The sequence below is a fragment of the Ixodes scapularis genome, unplaced genomic scaffold (assembly GCF_016920785.2).
Source record: "Ixodes scapularis isolate PalLabHiFi unplaced genomic scaffold, ASM1692078v2 PGA_scaffold1__304_contigs__length_218370807, whole genome shotgun sequence".
In the NCBI taxonomy this organism is placed as follows: Eukaryota; Metazoa; Arthropoda; class Arachnida; order Ixodida; family Ixodidae; genus Ixodes; species Ixodes scapularis.
In genome coordinates, this window is record NW_024609846.1 from 29,062,736 (window position 1) to 29,084,199 (window position 21,464).

The 21,464-nt window shown below is 48.6% G+C and overlaps 1 protein-coding gene across 1 annotated transcript in view; it reads left to right on the forward strand.

Moving 5' to 3' along the window:
• The window catches only part of LOC8029432 (bicaudal D-related protein homolog), a 145,069-nt gene that overhangs the window by 100,081 nt on the left and 23,524 nt on the right, over window positions 1-21,464 (forward strand). Inside the window, exons 2-4 of the mRNA XM_029995205.3 lie at window positions 10,277-10,609; window positions 13,128-13,274; window positions 16,271-16,459. Coding sequence (XP_029851065.2) covers window positions 10,277-10,609; window positions 13,128-13,274; window positions 16,271-16,459 — 669 coding nt within the window. The remainder of the gene's footprint in view (window positions 1-10,276; window positions 10,610-13,127; window positions 13,275-16,270; window positions 16,460-21,464) is intronic.

A 21,464-nucleotide genomic window follows, 5' to 3' on the forward strand; every position in this document is an offset into this window, starting at 1 on the left:
TTGTTTTGTACCATTTTCGTTTGGACCTTTTCATTTGAACCTTCTGACAACGCCCAAACCGGGTTTTTTTGCAATTGGGCCTGTTGGCATTTGGTCCCGTTCTCATAAGGACCTAATGGCGCGTGATACATTTTCAACCCTGGATGGGCTCCGACGGCTCATAGCGTATACGCTGCGGTCCACCTTATGTGTGTGTGTGTGGGGGGGGGGCACTCCGAGTGCACCCTCCCGCGACCTGGAAAAAGAACGACATACGAAGCCGTGCTTTGACACAAAAGAGCAGTTCGGTGTTTTATTGCCCAGCACCTATTACCACTTCCGGACAACCCACCGAGCGGGTCCTGACCTTCGCTGCACGTCTCAAGAGCACGAGGAACGTATTCCAGGAACTATTAGCCGAACCGCGAGACTAAAGCACGTGTGTGTGCTTGTGTATGCGAGCGCTTGCGTATAGGCGAGTTGGGAGGGACGGACTCGAAGAAGTTTCTTCGGAGATATGCGGTGACCTAGCCGTCACCGACACCTCGAAGCGCCCCCATTTTATTTATTTTTTTCCTCGGAGGATGAAACGCGAAGGACGTAACGAGAACGCGGATCAAATGCGGCGGGCTCAACCGAGAAGGACGTTTTGAGAAAGTGCAAACGAGAAGGTCGAAGCGAGAACGGGCCCAAATGATAACCACCCAAAAAATTCTCGTCCTCAACACGAAATAGTTACACCTCCACTGCTTCCCCTCCTCTTCTTATCGCACGCGTGCGCGGATCGCGCGTCGCTTCGCGTGTGCGACGTGGGAGCGGCGCGATGCACACTCGTCGATACGCGCGTCGCAGTCCCCAGGTACGGTGAATGTGCTCGCTGCAAGGGCTTCGGTCGTCTTGGGAATGGCCCGCGAAAGAAAAGAGCGCACTGAAGAGGTCGTGGCTGAACAGATGAATAGGCGTTTCAGAGACAGCTGATTGACTGAAAATATCTTTTCAAGTCTGGAATGCGATACTGGCTCAGCGATATACTAGGGCACAGAGAAGCATGCGAGGCGGGTTCCTTGTGCGGCCGACAGGGGGGAAGCGAGGTTCTTCTCAATTGAATCGGCGGAATCTGTCCTTCCCCAAAAAACGTCGGAATGGTACTTGGACGTAGTCTATAGACAGGAGCAGCGCAGAAACGCCACTCGTTGTTTCGATCGTCTTACGTCCGAGAAAGTGTTCCCAAGTAACAAAATCCCTTACAAAAAGAGAAAAAAAGAAGAAGAAACTTAGTTATAAGTGAAAGTGTAAAGGCGGCGTCACACGGCTTGTACATCCTACAAAAGACAGCCTGCATACAGATTGGAACGCGACTCACCGCGAGATCCCTGCTTCCAATGCCGCGTGGCAGTGAGAGAACTTGGCATTCGACATTCGAGCCACGGATGTATCGATGGCTCGTGTTTGCAGACTGTATTTTGTAGGATGGGGGGGGGGTATAAGCAGTGGGACCCAATACACCGGTAGAGTTTCTATTGAAACCCAATTGATTTCAATACAATTTTTGCGGATTGTATTTCAACTAAATTTTTTGAAAATGCGTTGAAAGATTTTTTTTCCCAACTTTTGTTTCTATAATCGCTGAATGTGCCACATGCTCCCTACAAGTACACGGAGAAAACGAGCACAACACTCTCCTGTTCACTATACTCCACCGCCTTGTATACCCTACATTTGAAAGGTGTTGATTTGGCCCGTGGCCATCTCGGTATTTATTAAGGTTCTTAGTACGCGTTTCCTCCTCGGAAGTCTGATGCATTTTAAACGGTGTTTGGGCGTCTGTCGATGGACTCTAACCTTTTATAAAAAGCATCAGTGGCACGCGCAATAAGAATTCGGTGCACTCGCTAATGCACAAAAACGGCCCCTATCGGAAATGTTATCGCTTCTCCGCATAGCACTACTCCGAACGAGACGCGTCACGGTAGTTATTGCTCGCTTTAAAATGTTTGTATTATTGTTTATTTTCTGTTTTTTACGAAGTGACCCGTGGGATAGGCTGGCCTACAGCACGCGCTGGAGGCGGGACAACTCAACCTCCTCTCTCTCACCTTCTCAGCCACTTTAGGGAAACTTAGAATGGAAACTTTTGCCACAAGAAGTGAACAGAAAGTCTGTTGTTGTTCTTTTTTTATAGGGAGTATTGACTAACGGCCATAGCTGTTGTGTGAGCAACTGACGAGCGCGTGCTGAAGCTTCCGCAGTTTTTTTACCGCGTGCATTCCGCACCGTCGAGATTGCCGGTCATAGCAGCCTAGTAATGCGAGCTCGTTTTGAGCATGCGCTCTAAACGTCGCCCTCGAGTATGGCGTCTAGTGAACACCTCCTCCAGAAAGTCCACTGTGATTCTGGGGACAACGTTGCCCATAAATGCTTTTGAAGATACGCTCTAAGAGGTTTCGAAAGTTTTGGATTCCATGTCTTGCACATGTAAATCTAAGCAAATGTTTTTTTTTTTTTTTTTTTTTTTTTTTTTTTTTAATTCCGAGAGCATTTGCGGTTATTTTCAGTGTACGCCCTCGCTGGGCAATAAGCGCACTTGCGGTTATTCTCAGCTACGCCCTTGCCGGCATTCCCCGACTGCAAAGGGTGGAAATCATCCGATGTCTACTCAACGACAAAAGCTCATTTGAATCTCAAATGAGGAGAGAAAGAAATGTTTATCGCGCGGTACAGCTCAAGTAGGCGTCTAGGGAGTGAGCTCAAAGTGACGCGGGCACTCTTTCTTGAGTTCGTAATGATAAAAATCATTTACATATTTAACGAGTACATTTAATTTACTGAATACTGAGTTTTTAATGATGAAACTCGTACGCGTATTTCATGAGTAAATTGAAAATGATAGACATTGAGTTTGTTATGATCATGTTCATTAGATGTTGAGTTTATTTTGAGTTTGATTTGACCGTATAAGATTACGGTAGAAGCTCATTTAGAAAGATATCATTTTTACGGGAAAGCCAGCGCCTGAGCGCCCCCGCCGCCCATTAGCCTTTTTCATCTGCAAAAAGAAAATCAGTTTTTCTGTTGTTGTTGTTTTTTTTCGCACCACAATCCCGGTGGTGCGGAATGCGCGTTTTTAGGGAGTTTTCGTAGATCGTTTTCGCCGTCCCGCAAGGCCCTCCGCAACCCGCTACGATAGCGACCCGCTACGAACCCGCTACGAAATCGGTTAGAAAAGTAAATAGTTGTTGTACGTGTGAGTTGCATCTTGATTGTATATTATGCATTCTATATTCGCGAGTGTTTCCCGATGGAATTGGATGAGCCAGTCACTTTGCTTGTCTGTGTCGCGTTGCAGCAAGGCGCTGCCGAGTTTTTGAACTGTGTATAACGGCACTTTTTCCTTTTTTTCAAATACGTACAGTTTCACTCCTGCTATCGCCTCCACAAGGTGAGCAGTATTAATAAATAAATAGCGGGAACTCCACAGTCAAGGCTATCGGCGCTCAGGCGCACTAGCAACTTCTTCGTTGCGCAACGCTTAGCGGAGGGGGCAGCGCGGTCTACGAAAACTCCCTTTTGTCCGATTGCGGAGGTTTGCCGTCAGCAGCCGCAGACCGATGAAACTGGACGTTGTGCGTTTTTCACCGAGTAGCGACGACGATTGTCTTCGACACAACAACCACCGTGCCACGAGCAAACACCGAGCTGCGGAAACTATAGTTCTCACAATAATCGGTTGTGGGATGAAAACTATAAAAATTTTTCTTTCGCGCGAAGCGCCTACACTTTGTCAAGATATCAAATAACTGATTTAAGATGGAAGCATCTCGGATCACCACACCGCAAAAAGCCGCACCGTTCTTTTTCTTTTTTTTTTTATTTTTGCTACCGTTTTCGAGGTGATTACAGGACGACTATGGCTCCCTAACCGCCGGCGTTCTTTTCAAAAAGCTGCGTCATGCCCCCTGCGGAGAAGTCCCAACGAAGATTCGGGCCCGCCCAGCGACGTTTCGAATGACATTCCAATTTTCCAGCAGTCGTTTTCCGACCTCAAAACGTCCACTTCACGAAGCGCGCAGGAAAGCCGTTTTTTTTTTTTTTTCTTTTTTTCCCCGGAGCAAAACGTTTGGAAATTGCACCAAGTTTTCTTTACATCGCCTTCCACTTCGATAGGAAGCTTTTGTATTTTTTATTGTACGAAGGTGCGGGAAGTGGCAGTGAACCAATTCCGTTGGAACAGATTGTTGGAGCGTAATCGGAGGCGAACCGCCACGAAAATTAATCTTCGAAAACGCTCGCGTTTGCGCAAAATTGTGCCCGTAGCACGTTCGGGAACACGCGTTCACCCAACGAACCGGGTTCATCGACCCGTATTTTCACTTGTGCCGTTCGCGTGTAGTACGTGATTCGAATTGCTGCGGCCAGCTTTATCAGTATATACTTCGTCTCGGTTTAAAGCGGCCTTACTCTTATTTTATGGGCCCACGCCCCGCAAAAAAAATGTTTTCCCCTCGGAGCGGTGGAAGTCGTCGTTGAACAAATTAATAAACGGCCGGGCTTTCGAGGCCGCTGAGCTTGCGTGTGCGCTTCGGAATCCTATCTTCTTTTAAAGGGACCGTGTGTTTGAGCGGAAGGTATTTGTCCTTTTTTCGTGCCCGCGATGAGTCGCAACCCGATACGATCGGCCAGCCGATGAGAACCTCTCCGGCGGACCGCTTTCCGATCCAAACGGGTTATTGCGTCAGCGGCGCGAAAAAAAACACAAAAAACAATGAGGCTCTGCGCCTTCCTATGTCGGTAAACAACGAAGCACAACGAGCGCTTACTATATACCTTTGGCAGCGTTGGAGCACTGCGGAAGATTTATATTTTTCCTGAATTCATATTAACTAGACATCACCGTTTTTACTATCGCGAAATTCGGAACAGTTCTTTTGAAATCGCAAAATGAAGGTAATGCCAAAATCACTCGCGCTTTTCGGTGCCAGGGCTTGACTGGCAGGTAGGCTTGCAGGTCCAGTTTAGAAAACAGTGTGCCGCGCATAATTGTTTTGTGCTACTGCACGGATGCTGGAGCGAGCTTCCAAAACATTATTGTACACCATCAAACTTCTTAGAATCAGTTGGGAACAAGTTATACTGCCCAAGGAGTGAACCCTCGCCTGTCGCTGGCGCCACTTTTTTTTATGGTTCCCAATAACCAACTTTCAAATCGGGAAAGAAATATACTATGAGGGCCACAGCTGTAGATTCGGTAACTTTGCTAGCATAATTATTTTGGCCTAATGTTGGGGTTACTATGCTCAGCGATGTGTGTGCGTTTGGTGAATTTTGAGAAAAATCGGGGAGCATCAAGAAAACGGCGGAGTACTTCTTTAACAGCGTAACACAAAATACTTGACGCCTAGTATGGTATAGTGTTGTGACCGAGCCTTTTCGCAGATGTCTATCTCGGAAATGTGCAAGGTACAGCCGTTTTGTGTGTTCCTCGTCCATAAAAAATATATATATTAGGACTGGTGGTGCTCAACTCTCTCCCCTTATCTTAGTTCCCTCTATTTCTGCACTAAAGGATTGCACCGAATGGCGGTGAAAGCATGAAGCTTTCGAGGGAAAACATGCACATGCATTCGAGATTGACGTGCCGGCAATCTCGGAGGCTATAGGACGCATACCTCCTCACCGCATGGCTGCGCTAGGCACCATGTACCTGGCTGCAGGTTTGCGTCGTGTGCCCAAACGAATGCCTAGGGTAATAACAGCAAGGAGGAAGTCCCATGAAGACAGCCACTTCTTACAAACGTTGGGACATCCTTTTTGGCCTTGTTGCCGCGACGGTGACTGCATCTAACCGAGTTTACCGTAATAATAAAAAAAAAAATAAAAAAGCTGCGTCGATAAATTATGTTCTTCTGCACGCGTGTGACCAAAAATCTAGAAAGATATTCTGCCAGTCATATGGCTTTTGTCTGCCGCCATATTCATCCTGAGGCATAGAGCAGCTGACAGTCAGGAAGAATTGGAAGGGTCTCCTCTCCTACTTGAGAGCCTCAGAGGGGCACCAGTTGACATTTCTTCGAAAGACTTCAGGGATATTTTTTTTTTTTTTCAAATCCCACCAGAGCAACAGACAAACAATTTTCGCAGACATGTAAAGTACGCAACATTTCTTTTTATCCTCGAGGCTGGCAACTACGAGAAAATAATGAGTAAACGACACTGCGGAAACTTTTTGGGCCATCAACAAGTTCATTGTTTTGGCAGCGTTTACAACAAGTCCCTCAAAAGCTTCCGATGATATGCCGCCCAATACACTCTTCCCCATTTTTGTTTTATCTCCGCATAGAGACTAGTTAAACCATTACTAGAATGAGCTACGGTTCATCGCAGTCAGCGTAAGAGGCGTCCTATATACCTCCATCTTGTGCTCCTGTTTGATGATGCGTGAGGAACTATAGGCTGTACACGCGATTGCTTTCGGGCGCCGCTCGTGGTACGAGTCCACGAACCATCAGACATCCATTGGCGGTATTCACGGCCGCGTGTGTCTACTCCCGATCGCAGCAACCATCATTGTTCGAACGAGACCTCCTTCCCTCCGCCTTTGTTACCTCCCGGGCAAGGCATCGTGGAAGGTCGCCGAGGATGTAATTTCAGTGCGTCCATTTTTCCCCGTCGGCGTAGACAAAGGGCGGTCTCAGCTCGCGGTGCCTCAGTTGTGACGGTAGCCCCGCCTTCGCCGTTGTTTTGGGATCAGTGAGTCGACCAGGATGTGACAGCCTCGCTCGAAATGTAACGCACGAGTGATTCAGCTATGACCACTCAGTGCATCCCTGGTGAGCTCTTTCAGGTGTAATTGGATGCAGCGCACAAATAATCATGCTGCGATAAGCTGCTAAGGCGCTCATTGCCGCCGATGCGTGTTGTGCACGCCCATTGTCACTCGTAGCACCAATGAATGGCTCGCGTTTACTCAGTTCAGCCAATGAGAAGGCTGAGCGGTATCTCGCCTCGATGGGTGACGCGCTCTTGGTGGCAAAAACCGTCCATTTCTTCTGTCGGCGAGTTTGCGTACACTCAGCGAAGGAATTACCAGACTATTCTGTAGCCGTTCTCGTAGTAGACTTTTCGCCATTGCACATGCTGAGCTGCGTCTATATAATGCGAGATATCTTGCCCGATCGGGCTTCAAGCTCCAGAGAGTCGTCGAGAGAGCGTTCGTGGCCCCAAGGCTACACTGCCGCACAGAACTGCCGGCGGCGGGTAAAGTGCGCGCACCTTGGCGGCCGGAGGGGCGGGAGATCCTTGTAGACCTCGCGCACGCACGCTGCTTCATCAATATTCCGGGCAACCCGCTCCCGAAGGATCCGGCTCCTCGTCGCCGCGTATGCACTCCTCGATGCCGGGAGTCGCCACAGATCGGGGCTGCTCTCGTCTCAAGGACCGTTAGATCGGGCGACGTCGGCCCACGGACCAGATGGACGAGGCCCCGTAGCGCGGCCGTCGGCCGCTGTCTCCGCCTGGGCGTTGCCCCGAAAAAGAGCTTCGATTGTGCGGCCCGTTTCCATTGTCCTCGGCTGATTGCGTCGCTCGACGGCGTTCGGCCAGTTCTGCGTGCTGGCAGCAGCCTGCGATAGGTCGGCACCGAGAGGCGTGCACACTTGTAAGCCGGCGTCGCTATTTTTTTTTTTTTTTTCTTTTCGCTCGCCCGGAGAAAGCTTGTTTTCCCGTTTTAATCGAGTCGCTAAAAAGAAATAAACATTTAGGCGTTTATTTTTTTATCAATTTCACGAAGAGCCGGTTTAAAACATCTACAAGTTTGATCGACTTTCCTGATCGCGTCCTTCCATCATCGAGAGCGGGCACCGGATGTTTATCGAGCTGCAGTGGTCGTGCATCGAGGATACCCCGAAAGGTGTCTGCGCACCTGTTTCCCCGCAAGGCACGCCATCGGACAATCACGGCGATCCGTGCAACCGCGTTCAACGAATGACGGGGCTTGAACGACGGTCGAAAACTTGATCAGCGCAGGTGCAATGAGCGAGTGAAAGATATCATGCTGAAGTGTCCCTGTAAATGGCCATGCAGGCTTGCTGACTTGCCAAAAGGCGCCTGCGATCGGCTGCCTTCATCCGATCGAAGGAAACCCAGTGACCGTTGTTCCGCGTCCGTCGCGGTTCGATGCAGACGCTCTGAGATTTGGGGGAGTGCCTCCGGCTGCTCGCGTTTTTCAGTTCCGAATGCCCAATGTGTGCATGGCGGTGTACAACCTGTGTATGAGCGATTTAACGTATATTTGAGTAGAGCTCGTTTGTACTCGGCCAGCAAAATACCTGCTGAAGACATCGCGCTTTCGCTTTACACGGGAGCCTTATCGACCCCACAATTCTTTTACGACAACATCATGCTTTCCCTCGAGCGTACTTCGAGTCTTTCCAGTGAAGAACTCTCTCATCTGAAGCACTGTGCGAGCACCATATGTTAACCCGACTCCTTCTGACAGAAAATAAGAAAGAAAGCCATGAACAACAATAGGCCGACTCGTTGCTTGCACACTTGCGCATTTGCCCGCAAGAACTGCGGGCAATGCGCTTGCGCAGAAATCCTTTTTTTTTTTTTTTTTTCAAGAACGAAGCGTCTGCGCATGTTCCGATTTACAGCTACGGCGCCATGGCATTAGCGACGTCGTCAGCATAACAGAGTTTTAGTAGACCGTTCCGATACCTCTGATAACGGTACCCGATAACGATACGACGCATCCGTAAATGCGTCTGCGGAGTATCTGGCATCGGAGCCATCGGAACGGTCAACTAAAACTCCCTATTCGAGAGCAAATTAGTAGATCGTTTCAATGACTCCGATAACGATGCCCGATACTCCACCTTTACACATGTATCGTATCGTTATCGGGTGTATCGGATATCGGAACGATTTACTAGAACTTCGACAGCGTACGCACCATTTCGTACAGTTACGATCACACTTAACTGGAACAAAAGTGTTTACTCGGGGAAAAAGGAAGACGTAATAGGGAGAGTTCGTAGCTCGTTTCCGCTGTCCCGTAACGTTCTCCGGTACCCGCTGCGAGATGCGGGGCTCTGTAGGCAAGGCTAGAGCCGCGCACGCAAAGTAGTGCCGTCTTCGTTCCAAACAGCGCACACTCTAAAAAAAAAAAAATCGGTTTTTACAAGGTTTTTTGACGTCCAAAGGACTCTTTGAAGAACGGTTTCGCCTCAATCACTATCGCCCCCTGGTGCACTGGAACGACATATGGGCGACAAAAAACGCCCTCGTATATATATAAAAAAAAACAAAAAAAAAACCTATAGGTTTTTTATAGGTTTTTCACGAAGGACCCTGTTATCGGGTGCTTATAATAACTTTTTAGGGTGCAAAATATGGACAAGCCGAAGAACCCCTAAAAGTTCTTTTACGACCAGATTTTTTTAGAGTGTAGCGGAAGTGGGAAAACTCTAATCGGGCATATTTAGAAGATGTAGCGCAGTTATGATTGGGCTTCGGTGTTTTTGGGGTGTTTTTTGTCTTTCGGGGTCTAATTTTCTACGTTTTCGGTGGTTTTCGGTGTCAATATTTGGTGTCGGTAAACACATCTGGGTTCCTCGGCGTTTATGTTCGAAACATAGGGCATGGGTATAGGATTCCCCGACCTGCAAGGAGAAAAAGCGTGGCCGTAATGCTCGGAGAACGCCTCCGTACGAATAAGAGAATGAAAAAGAAGCTTAGCAGACAGTTCGGAGTTTCCTTTGTCCGAGTCAACGCAAAATAAAGCTATAATTAAAAGTTTTTGCCCTTGTTTTTTTTTTTTTTTTTTTTTTTTTTTTTTATAGATCGTGAAATTTCACAACGCTTTAATCCCAGATTGCACCGCGCGGCGCTGGGAATTGTGGGACAGTTCCGATGTACGCTCGGGCCGGCTCGTACGCTTCATGCATCCTGGAAGTAGCTCAATTACTTCTTTTTTCCGAGTTCAGAACACAAGGGTAACAGGGCATCACAAAACCCCGCCCCGTGTTGTTAGGCGCCGCGTATTTCCTGAAGGGTCTATTCGCGGAGTGGCACTTTTCCCCGACTTTGATAAAACCGACTTGTTGGTATTTACCGAAAACACGGAACGCAGTTTTGAAAAGAAACAAGTCTACACAAGCGCAAAAGCTTGTATACGAGCAGGCTGAAGAAGACCAAAAGTACGCTAAGAGTATAAGCTTGGGGTTTGCTCGAGTGCTCATAGCGTTGTGGCTGTGTGCACCTGCAGATTGAGCTGATGTGGCTGACGACCTTTGTGCAGGCCCTGGAGCAGGAGAAGCACGCCTTGCGGCGCAAGCTGGACTCGGTGTCCGGCGAGAGCGACGGGCGCCTGTCCGAGCTTCAGGCGGACCTGGCCCAGGCCCGGCAGCAGCTGGCCGAGCAGCAGGCCCTGCTGCGCTCGCTGGACCGTGAGCGGGGCGCCGTCGTGCACGAGATGGCCGACCAGAACCAGCGGCTCGCCCAGGAGCTCAAGGCAGCGCGCAGGGCCGAGGACCAGGCGGCTAGCCAGTACCGCTCGCTCCGGGAGCAGCTGTCGCTGCGCAGGTCCAGCCTCGACGACCACGTGTCCCAGCTGGAGGGACTCCGGGAGGAGGTGAGCACTTGTCCCTGGGGGCGCCGCCATATTGCTGCCGATGGTCTCTTGTGGAGCGTCCGATAAAGCAGAGGCTGTGGCGCGGAGGCCTGCCCACGGTTGGCCCCAGCAACGCGTCTTCCACTCACGGGACCCAGACTAGCGTTTGAAGCGTGGCTGCGTGCTTGTAGAACTATATAAACGGCAAACCTATATATATATATATATATAACGACTGGAAGCGGTTGAAGCGGCTGATGTCCCGCCAAGGTACTTGACTTTTTCAAATCCAGAAGAAGCGAAGTCGCTTGGCGCAACGTCGGCTGCCACTCTGAGTCTTCCAGCAGATCCCTTCTCAATTAATTCTTCGTACCGACTTCATGCGCACTTTCCTGTTAACTTTTTTTTTTACTTGGTACATTTACCCTACTTATTTATCTTGAATATGTTTTTGGTCTGCAGTGCTAACGCAGGAACAGACATGCAGGGGTTACTTAAATATATGTGTGAACACCCGTATTGGCTGTAAACCTGCAACCGAAAGAGTGGTTTTGGTGAAGGCAAGCATGAGACGTTTATTTGTTATTCTTCGCATCTCGATTAGATATTGACGTAATTCCCAGTGCTCATAATGTATACGAGACATCCGTTCGATTAGACCCACGCGCTAACCGCTCCAGAAAATGCGGGGGAAACGTGTTTTTTTCGCCGGCTGATGCTTCCAGTATTCATTAGACCAACGTGGCTTTCTTGACAATGCTCAGGGCGTCGATAAATAAGGATAGGCCCCGAATTGAAGTTTTTAACAAATTATAAAGTTTTTTCGACGATTAATACATTAATTGATCAAACGGTAGGTTAATCGATTACTTTCGCAGTCCTATACTGGGCAGTTCAAAACGTGCAAGAGCAGTGGCTCCTATACCACATATATATTTTATTACGTGCTGGAATATACATTTCTCTAGCTTTGTTTTCGTTTTTTTAATAATCCGGCCTTCGTGACCTCGTTTACGGAAACTTGGGGTCGTTTCGATTGCGCGAATGTCAGCAAGGATGCTGCCTTCCCACGAAATGCTGTCAACGTCAAAGAGCTCAAACGTCAATCAGTTTTTTTTTTCTCTCACAAGCATAACTAAAAGCTGAAACTGCGAAAGGCGAATGAAGACATGTGGAAGAAGAACACGTGGAAGGAGCGACGGTGTATCCTTATTTCTGCGTCTTCCTCGATCTTCCACATAGTTTTGCTTACGTTTGCCATTGACCGGCTTGACTGCGCACTTTTATTTATTTAGCTTTGAGTGATTGGTGCGCATAAATATATTTGCGTGACCCAGAAAGACTGTGTCTTGACAGCCAAAGATCGCGAACTTGGGTCTTCTCTCTTGTTGCGTGCGGTCCGGTCGACATGGCGTCGCCATCAGTTCCTCATATACTGGTTCATCTTGTATAGGTTGCTCTTAGCAGTATCGTTGCAAGCCATCGTGAGGTCCAGTGGACGTCGCGTTGTCATAAAGAGGGGCCAAAAAGATATCCCCTCCGTTTCTTTATGGTTCCCATCGCGACCGCCTCAGCATTGTTGGATTCCATCGCGTGCGAAAGGACCTGACCTCAGCGGTGGCAGCGGCGGTCCGCACGTTCTGTCGCTGGACAATGCACGAGGGCTGATTACGCCGAGATCTTGTCGCGAAATGGTAAACAACCTCGACGCGGATTGCTGGGTGGCTCGTGTCTACGGCGCATGCGCCAGGCATACCGGCTGTGAGGGTTGACCATTTGCCATTCTAGAGATAATTGGCCACGTCAGTCATGTAGCGTGACTGACGTGGAAAATGTGCTTAAGATATTGTCCCGCGAAAACTCCAATTTAAATCGCTTCACTGCTCGCGGAGTCGGGACAGTATGGTTTCCTTCACGAACGGGTACTCTTTTTTTTTTTTTTATCTCTCTATATTTGCCTATTTTGTACACGACTGTGAACTCAAGTCGCTAAAAAGCTTCGGGTGCTATAGTGTGTTGCTCCCATCAGTTGACTCAGTGAACCGTCCTGTGGGATTCACTCAATTTGGGGCTTGAGAAATAATTTCCAAATCGTCAGTTCATTTGCATGGTTAGACACGTTAGTAAAGTATCCGAATAACCATTATCGGCCGCCGTTTTATAGGGGTTCCAGGATACTTTTTCTGGACGTATATATAGGTCGCCAGACTTCAGCCACCTGAGAGGCGGTTGAAAGCGTCCGAAATCCCGCGCCATATTTTCCGTTTAGCGTTTCTGCGGGCGGGCACACACCCCGGCCGCACGCTGCGGCGGGGAGAGCGCGGAGACAGACAGTCACGCTTGGCGGCCCACGTAATACGTGATTGTCGGAGCGCGGTGCAAAATGCCCTATTCCCCCGGGTGGCGGAATGGGCCCGCTCTTGTTCTCGGGGCGGCGGCCATTGCCCCTCAGCCCAATTAGTCGCGACGTCCGTACTCGCCGCGGTGTCGGAGACCGGGAGAGGTACAAGGAGCCCTGACAATGGGCCTCGTCCCGCAGATCACGCTGCTGTCGGACCGCAAGGCGGAGCTGGAGCGCCGGATCTCCGCCCTGGTGGACGAGCGGGAAAGCCTGAGCTTGTCCCTGGAGGAGTCCGGGGACAGGATCCTGCTGCTCGAGAAGCAGCGCCACGACTACGAGGCCCAGGTATACCAGACACCCTCGGAATCGCTCCACTCAACTCCCCAAAAATGCTTGGAGCGCCTGGATTGCAGTGTGTAAATGCGGGTGTCACAAAGGGAACTTTCCCCGAGAAAACAAATTACGTCGTGAGATTTATTTTGAGGGACGACTGATTCATAATCTTGCCCTCATTTCGGCGTCTTGAAATAAGGGCCTCAAAAAGAAGCCCGTCGCGATCCTCTAAATGAGGCTCTGTGCCTAAATATTGCGAAAAAAAACTTCTTGTTCGGGGAAAGCGCTTTTGGTGCTACACATGTTCAGTCCAGGTGTTTATACAGCAAATATATATATATATATATATATATGATTTTTTTTTTAAGCTTTGCAGGTTCGTTTACACAAAGCCGTGGAAGCTACACTTATGTGGCTTGTGCAGGTGAGTTATACGGACAGGGGGACATAGTATAGCGGGATAATCATATCGATCAGTCGGCTAATTAAGTATAAGTTGTTAATTGACTTCGTAGTTATTGAAAATAAACTTATGGTTCCAAAAGACTATACGCGAAATGCACACCGCCATCTAGTGGGGCGCCGAAGAACATGCTCCGTCTCACCAGTTGCTTTCGGCGCTGGCAAAGGCCAGGGCGCGAAAGCGTAGTTCCGAAGAATCCTTCACTCGCACAAGCCCTCGTGCAGAGAAAGCGCTTTCGAAAACCAGGCACCAGCGTCCGTGCCTTTGCCGGCGCTCAAAGCCAAATTTCGAGCTGAAGTGTACTTCCGCCATGTTGGTTGCGACGAGAAACCAGCAACCGGCGGGGCGACGAGCACACGTACGTGCGTAAGAAGAGCGTAAAACTATACTAACCTTACGCTCGCAGGTGGGGGTGACAACCGATGACGGTGAGCGGTAGGCCTCGATTGTTCCGACAGAGGTACAAGATTGACAAACAGCAGAATAATCTCAACGCTACAAAGATGGCAGCCCACAGGTGTGGCCAGACGTTCGAGCCATTTCGCATATCGTCTAGTGGAAACTTGCTTCGTGTCATCAAAAACCGCTAAACGAGTCTTTTTAGGAACATGTAACACTAGGCGGCATTTTACGGCGTTCTGTAAAAACGCTCCATTTGGACGCGTTTCTAGGTTTCGGTTTCCTATCGGAGCGCATCTTTTCGCCCGCGGTCCTGCTCCCCGGTGGTCGCGGCGCAAAAACACCCGCTCCCTCGTTGAATGGGGGGAAGTCCCAGCCATGGGGACCAGGAACGCGGGAGCAGATATGCGCTCCGGTAAGAACCCGAAACGCGTCCGAATGACGCGTTTTTACTGAAGGCCAAAAATATGCTTCCCCCGCGTTGTCTTTGTAAAAATAATTGATTTAGTGGGTTTCGATGACGCTCAGCAAGTTCTTATTTAACTAATTAAACGATTAATTATTGAATTTTACTTAATTAACCGACTGATCGGTACGACTGGCTCCCTGTACTATGTCCCCCTGGATTACTCACCTGCACAAACCGCACAAGTGTAGCTTTCACGATTTTTTTTTAAAACAAATCTGTAAAGCTGGAAAACAAAACAAAACAAAACAAAAAAAACACCTTGTATATAGTATACATATATTTCGTCAGATCAGTATTGTTTTAAAGATCTTACGCTAGTAAGCGGAGGTATACCAGGCGCAACTTAAGGACAGATTGACTTACCGCTATAAAGGCGCGTTCACACTGGCGACAGTGACAGTCGGCGAGAGCGACTAGCGACATGCGACCACCGACCATCGACGTTCAAACTGCGGGCGATCGGCGAGTCGCTACTGGCGTGGCGAGTCGTCTCTCGGCAGCTTTCGGGAGCAGCCGTAGATTCCGTCCTCCCCGCCACAGCTCGGGTTCGCGTTTCGCTGCTTTTCATTTTCGTTGTCTCACAGCTGCACTTGCGTCGGCGTTGCTATATAAAAGGGCTCGTTATCTTGACCTGGGTTCTTGGGAACCGGACAAAGAAAGCACAGTCGCTACATCGGTGTGCACTCGCTCGAGCTTCCGCGCGTCGCATATATGTTGTAAGGTATACCTGTCAACAAGTGGCACGGATTTGCTGTCAGGCCGAGTTCTTTTTCGGGTGCTCGTACAGATACAGATACAGAGACCTCCGTGACTCTGTATCCACGGCCGCTACCGCGAATCGAGTCCCCCGAGGCGTTGAACGGACGGACATGTTGGTTGCTTCTCCCACAGAAGTTCGGCGCGTCCGATGTAAACATACGCGAGGCGCAACCAAGTCGCTTCCGAGGAGCCACTGATTGGTTCAGCCGCCAGGCGACTCGGGGACATGTCGCAAAATTCGGTCTGGAAGCGACTGCTCCCAACCTGTCGACTTGCGACCTTCGCTTTTGCGACAGCTGCGACTTGCTGGTGTGAACGCGCCTTAACTCTATACAACTGGCGTTTTGGGCATCGACTATATGATGCAAATAAGGAGACACACCTGTTGCGTCGCCCATCAAGCAGATGCCATCGCTTGACTTCGTGTTTCTGTAAACAGGACCGTCCCGAGACATCAGAAAGACCGATAGGTTTCTCAGATCGTGCCTCTCAGTGCGTACAATGGCTCATCCTTCTTTTAAAGTGTTCCTTCTGGACCGAGTGACAATAGCTTTCATTTGTTCCTTATGACTCATTCCCGTCAAAAATCTGTTCCACGCGTAGAACCGATCGTCACGCGGTGGGTTCGCACCACTGACCACACTTCGGCAGTGGTCGAGCCACGGCGAAGCTGTCAGTGAAATCCCTAGATTTTAATTCAACAGCTCGTCTGCGCACCGCACTACATCGCGGTATGCGTTTGCGAATTCCCATGGCAACTAATCGCAGCCATCTCGACGCAAGTCCCCCGACGTCAGTGCCTTCTTAACCTTTCGCTTTGAAGCCAGCCGTCACTCGAGCTATTACGAGACGCTCCCCGGGCTCAGCGTACGGCGCAGCTTGCGTACGGGCGTGCATTGAAGCCAGGCGTCGTGGCAGATCCGCAACCAGCAGCGGGACATGGAGGAGCTGCGGGTGGCCAACGTGCAGCTGCAGGAGCGGCTGGACGCGGCGCAGCGGCTGCGCTCCTCGTCGCCGCTGCCGGGCCACAGTCTGGGACACCGGTCGCTCTTCAACGAGATCGAGATGTCGTCCAGCTCGTCGGCCGACGACGACGCCGCCAGCACGGTACTTGTACACACCCTCTTCTTTCGGCACGATGGGTCTCATCTCTTATCGCAAAATGAGATTTAAATTCTAACATGATTTTTTTTTCTTTTAATAGGGGTGAGAGACGAGTTTTGTCTTCACCGTGTATATATCAATCTCGGCGGACATTAGATGAGGGGATAATTTTCATGTTGAGTTGACCAATTAACTAAAATCTCTTGATTAACTTTTGAAATGTTGGTTTTAGGGGTCATATTGAAATTGCAGTATCGACGGCAATTCCTATTGGAGGCAGGACCAATTTAAAGCATTTGCGTGAAGATAATCGTCTCAGAGATATTACTCGATTAATTTTAGCGTTTTCTTCCCGACTTAAAAAGTTGCGCCCAAAAGACTCGACGCTCTTTTTTTAGCGCATTACGAGAAAACGCGAGAAATACTAAATTAGTATCTCTACTCTCCTGTTTACTTCTTGTCCTTGTCTTTTATATTGCGCTATTTTATATGTTTAACAGCGCTTGTCGTGTTTACTTCTTGTCCTTGTCTCTTTTTTTTTGCGCTACTTTATATGTCTAACTAAGATGAACCAACTAGCCCAACAACGTATACCCTACAAAAACCATTCATTTTCGCTAATTCTTTAGACTGGTCTAGCCTGTAATAGTAATTGCCGTCAACACTACAATTCCAATACCACCCCTAAGACCAATTATTGGAAAGTGAAATAAGATATTATAGGTAATTAGTCTCCTTACCGTTACGATTATCTCCTCATCTGATGTTCCCAGAGCCTCATAGATACGTCGTCAAGACAGAAAACGTCTAACTACCTCGCCCTATAAAAAAGAAGAAAAAAAAATCTGTCTGCATGAAAATGTCAAGAAGAAAAGTAAGCTCTTTTCGCTAACAAACTGCCAGCCACGACAAACGTCAGGAAATGAAAGGGGGAAAAAACACACAAAAAACGTACGAGTTAGCTAAAGAATTATCTAAAATATACTAAATACTTTTTTTTTTAATTAGTGAAATAAATAGGTGGTTGCTATTGGAAACTTGCTGAGCGTTATCCAAAATTCCTACTTGGAAGCATGTCGGAAGTGCGGGGGTGAATTCCCGCTCGTGCAGCAGGCACAAGGCTGACGACGCGAAAATGCGCATGATATTCTTATCGCGTCTTCTCAAACACCCTATTCTTAGGGATGGTAGAACGTTTTCGTAGAAACACCCGGTATAGAGGCGGTGTAAATTTTTTTGCAACTTTATCTAAAAAAACGTGAAAGATGCAATGATGCGGTTTGTTTATGTGAGTTATACGGTCAGGGGGATATAACATAGGGGGCTAATCCTCTAGATAAGTCGTATAATTAACGACATTATCCTAATTAACTTTTTTTTAAGCTCGCAAAAATAAACATAGTTCCAATGTACCTTTTCGGGATTTTCTTTTTTTGTAATGAATTTGTTAAAATCAGGACGTCACAGCCAATACGCGGGTCAAGATATACCCATGTAATGTTTGGAAAAGCAGGGGACGGAGCCCTTCCCTCTTTCCACATTGGCGTAACAAAGGCTGGAATCCGCTCTACCTTCTCTCCAGCATTCGCTCTGCTAACGTGGAAAGAGGAAGGGACTCCTGCTGGTCCTCGAGTTACGACGGACGCGGAACAGCGACGAATATCTCACGTCGGGGCTCGCTCTGTGCATGGCGTCAGAACAGTGGCCCGGCGTTTCAAAGTGAACGTGCCGCCGGGCCAGGTTCACAGCGGTGCTGACGATAGAGGTCCCTGCAGCGCCTTTGTTTACGTGCTTGCAACTTGCAAGTGCAGTCTCGCAATATGGAGGCCTTATTTTGTAGAGGGAGAATAGAAGAAAGCTTAGTTTATGTCCTCGTTCCCATTCGCTAGGCCTCATCGAATGCATGGATCCTTCGCGTTGCTTCCCGTGTTGGCGTGTGTCGATAGAGCCTCGCCTCGCTAACCCCCGGTTGCCGGACTGGTGCCACAACACGGGCGAGGGGCGGGTCCTTGGATCAGTCGGAGCGCGCGCGAATCCGACTGCGGCGGTGACCCTGCTCCTGTTCGTGACCGTCTGCAGCCAGGCGCACTGAGGAGCGCCGACGGAGGGGAAAAGAGCAGCGTGTGTCTCCCCCTCGCCGTATCACGGCCCTCCGTGCATGAGTCAGGCCGCAGCACTTCTCGGCGTGGCCTACGAATCATTCCCGACTGATACGGTGGGGTCGCGCCGCGCACTTGCGGCGAGCGCTTTCTGCAGCGCAGTCGAGCGAGTCGGCAGCTCTCTGACCAAACACGGCCACTCGGCGTGCTCTAGCCGCTGTCCTATCGCGCAACTGGAGCTCGCTGGACACCCGCAGCCGAGCATGTTATTCATCCACTTTTGACTCAACAACACGGAGGTAGACTGCGCAGGTTAGCGCCAACACCACATCGACGATTATTTTATTTTATTTTAAAGGGGTTTGTTGGGCACCAAATGGGGGCAAGTTAGGTTAGAGGCCTATGAGAATACTTTACATAGTAGTTTTAATGGCAGCCTTCAAATTTTAAGAGAAACATAGGAAAAACGAGCGATTGAATTGCTCCAGCCAACAGTGTCGCGCAGTGCATATAGAAAGGCTAACCGACCGCCATTTTTATCCTACTTTAATCCAGCAAAACGGGAGACGTCGTAACGCGCGAAACGTTTCCCAATTTTCTTCTGAAATAAAGCAAAAAAAAAAAAAAAAATTCGGCAGAGAAACTGAATTAAGACTGTTTGCGTGTAGGAATTCTAAAGCTTTGCTACACGCAGCGCATTCCTACAAGAAGCGCGCCACCACGTCCTCCTTTATCACACGGCGCGGCGGCGGTGACATCACGCTTCTCCACTGCGCAGGCGCGGCACCCCCTCCGGCTCCACGGCTTCCGTGACGATGCATCTGCGTTGCTGCGCTTTTCTTTGTGTTTTTCTTTTTTTTTCTGAGGCGCGTCCGCATTGACCTTGATCGCCCGGCCGGCTTCCGTGACGGAGTATCTGACATGACGCGTCGCAGCCAATGGGAACTGCGCTTGTGGGTGCCGTTTTTCTGCTACAGAGGGTTACAGACAACGCCGGCCTCGCTCCATGGGACCAGTTACTGCTTTCGCATTAATACGTGCGCGCGCGTGTGTTGCGTGCTGTCACGGGATACCTCCACAGTTTTCCTCTCAAGAGATTTTAAAAAAAGCGGGAAAAAATAAATGAGAGGAGTGGAACTGTTTACTGAGTTCACCGAATTTCCGGTGTATAAAAATAATAAACAAAGCCCCCCCCCCCCCCCCCCCCTTAACACCGCTCCTTGAAACGTCAATGTAGCATTTAGCTACCAATCCTCGCGCGAGGTCTGTTCAAAATTTTCGAATATTCGTGTAAATCAACTTGTCTCCTCCAAGACGTTAAATCGTACCGCCGAAGGCCCTCGCTATATCTCCAACTTTGTTTTCCGTGTGGAATCTATGTCTTCTATAAATGCTATGGAAATGCTATATGTACAAAACTTGAAAGTATAAAACAGTGAGGACGAGGACGGAAACGGGACATCTTTCATTTAGCAACAACATAGAATTGCACAACAATAAAACCGCCCCCCAAGGGTCTCAACGTTCTCAAAGAGGGAAAGGAGATAATTGTTATAAAGGAAAGGGAATGTACCGTAAATATAAAAGTTTAAAAAGCGCTGGCGTCACGACGACGTATCACTAATCTAGTTATCTCCGATTACTTAGAATTCGACTTTTGTCATTGTCAATGATATTGAAGGTGCAGAAATGTAGTTGTTTCCAGTCCCCATGGCAAATGATTCAATGATTTCTCTTCTAAATCTGTTGTTGTGCCCGCCCAGTATTCTACTATCGGAAAAATAAGGAGTACAGTCATCGCACGTGCGGCTGTGAACGACAATTGGGTGATACGACTCATTTGAAGCCTTTGATGCTTCCAAGTTGTGTTCTCTGAGTCGATGGTTGATGCATCTCCCAGTCTGTCCAATGTATTGTCTGCCGCAGCTTAGTGGAATTGAATAAACCTTTCTTTCTTCGCATTCTACGAACTTTTTGGCATGCTTTACATTGCACCCTCTGGGACTGTCGCTCCCATTAACCTTTTTACACATCTGTTTTAGGCGCATACGACAGGAAAAAAACAATACCCTTGTCGAACTTGGACGCGATAGATCTTAAACGGTGCGCGGAATTTATTCGTGTAGCTGTAGGGAATCACAGGGAAACGACCTTTCTTTTTGGAAACAGCTTGGGGAAGTTGTGGTTTGAGAATGAACCTCTCAAGGGTGGAACGAAGTAGGTCAGCAGCTTTATAACAATTATCCCCTTTCCCTCTTTGAGAACGTTGAAACCTTTGGAGGGAGGTTTTATCGTTGTGCCATTCTATGATGTTGCTAAATGAAAGATGTCCTGTTTCCGTCCTCGTCCTCGCTGTTTTATGCTTTCAAGTTTTGTATCTATTAACCAACACCTCGTTTTCAATTGTAAATGCTATATGATGGGCCGAACATTTGCTAAATCGAAAATTCGGTGCCAAATTTTGGGATTCGGCAAAGCCGATGTTTTGCGGAACTTTTCGAAGATTCAGGAAAAAATACATTGTTGCAAGACTTGAAAGTCGATACAATGTTAAAATAAAGACAGTTACACTGTGCTCTTATGTTCCCTGGGAGTCACCGTTTCGTGCGCGAAAACGAATGCAACGACTTGGAGCCTTCACCAAAAGAGATGACAGTATTGTTGTAAATGTGCACGTCTTTCGATTTGAGTCAGGTGACGCCAGCTTTGCATTAAAGTGATCGTCCCATATTCGGAACGTCTAGTTTTTAACTTTTAAAATGCCGGTTTCTGATGGTAGGGCGTTCAGGAAGATGGGAAGAGCTAGGAGTGGTCGGATGTGCAACGTCGAGCATGACAGTTCTGTGTTTAGTTTTATAGGCGGACAGATGAAAACCGCGAAATAACGCTAATTAAAAACCAATATTATT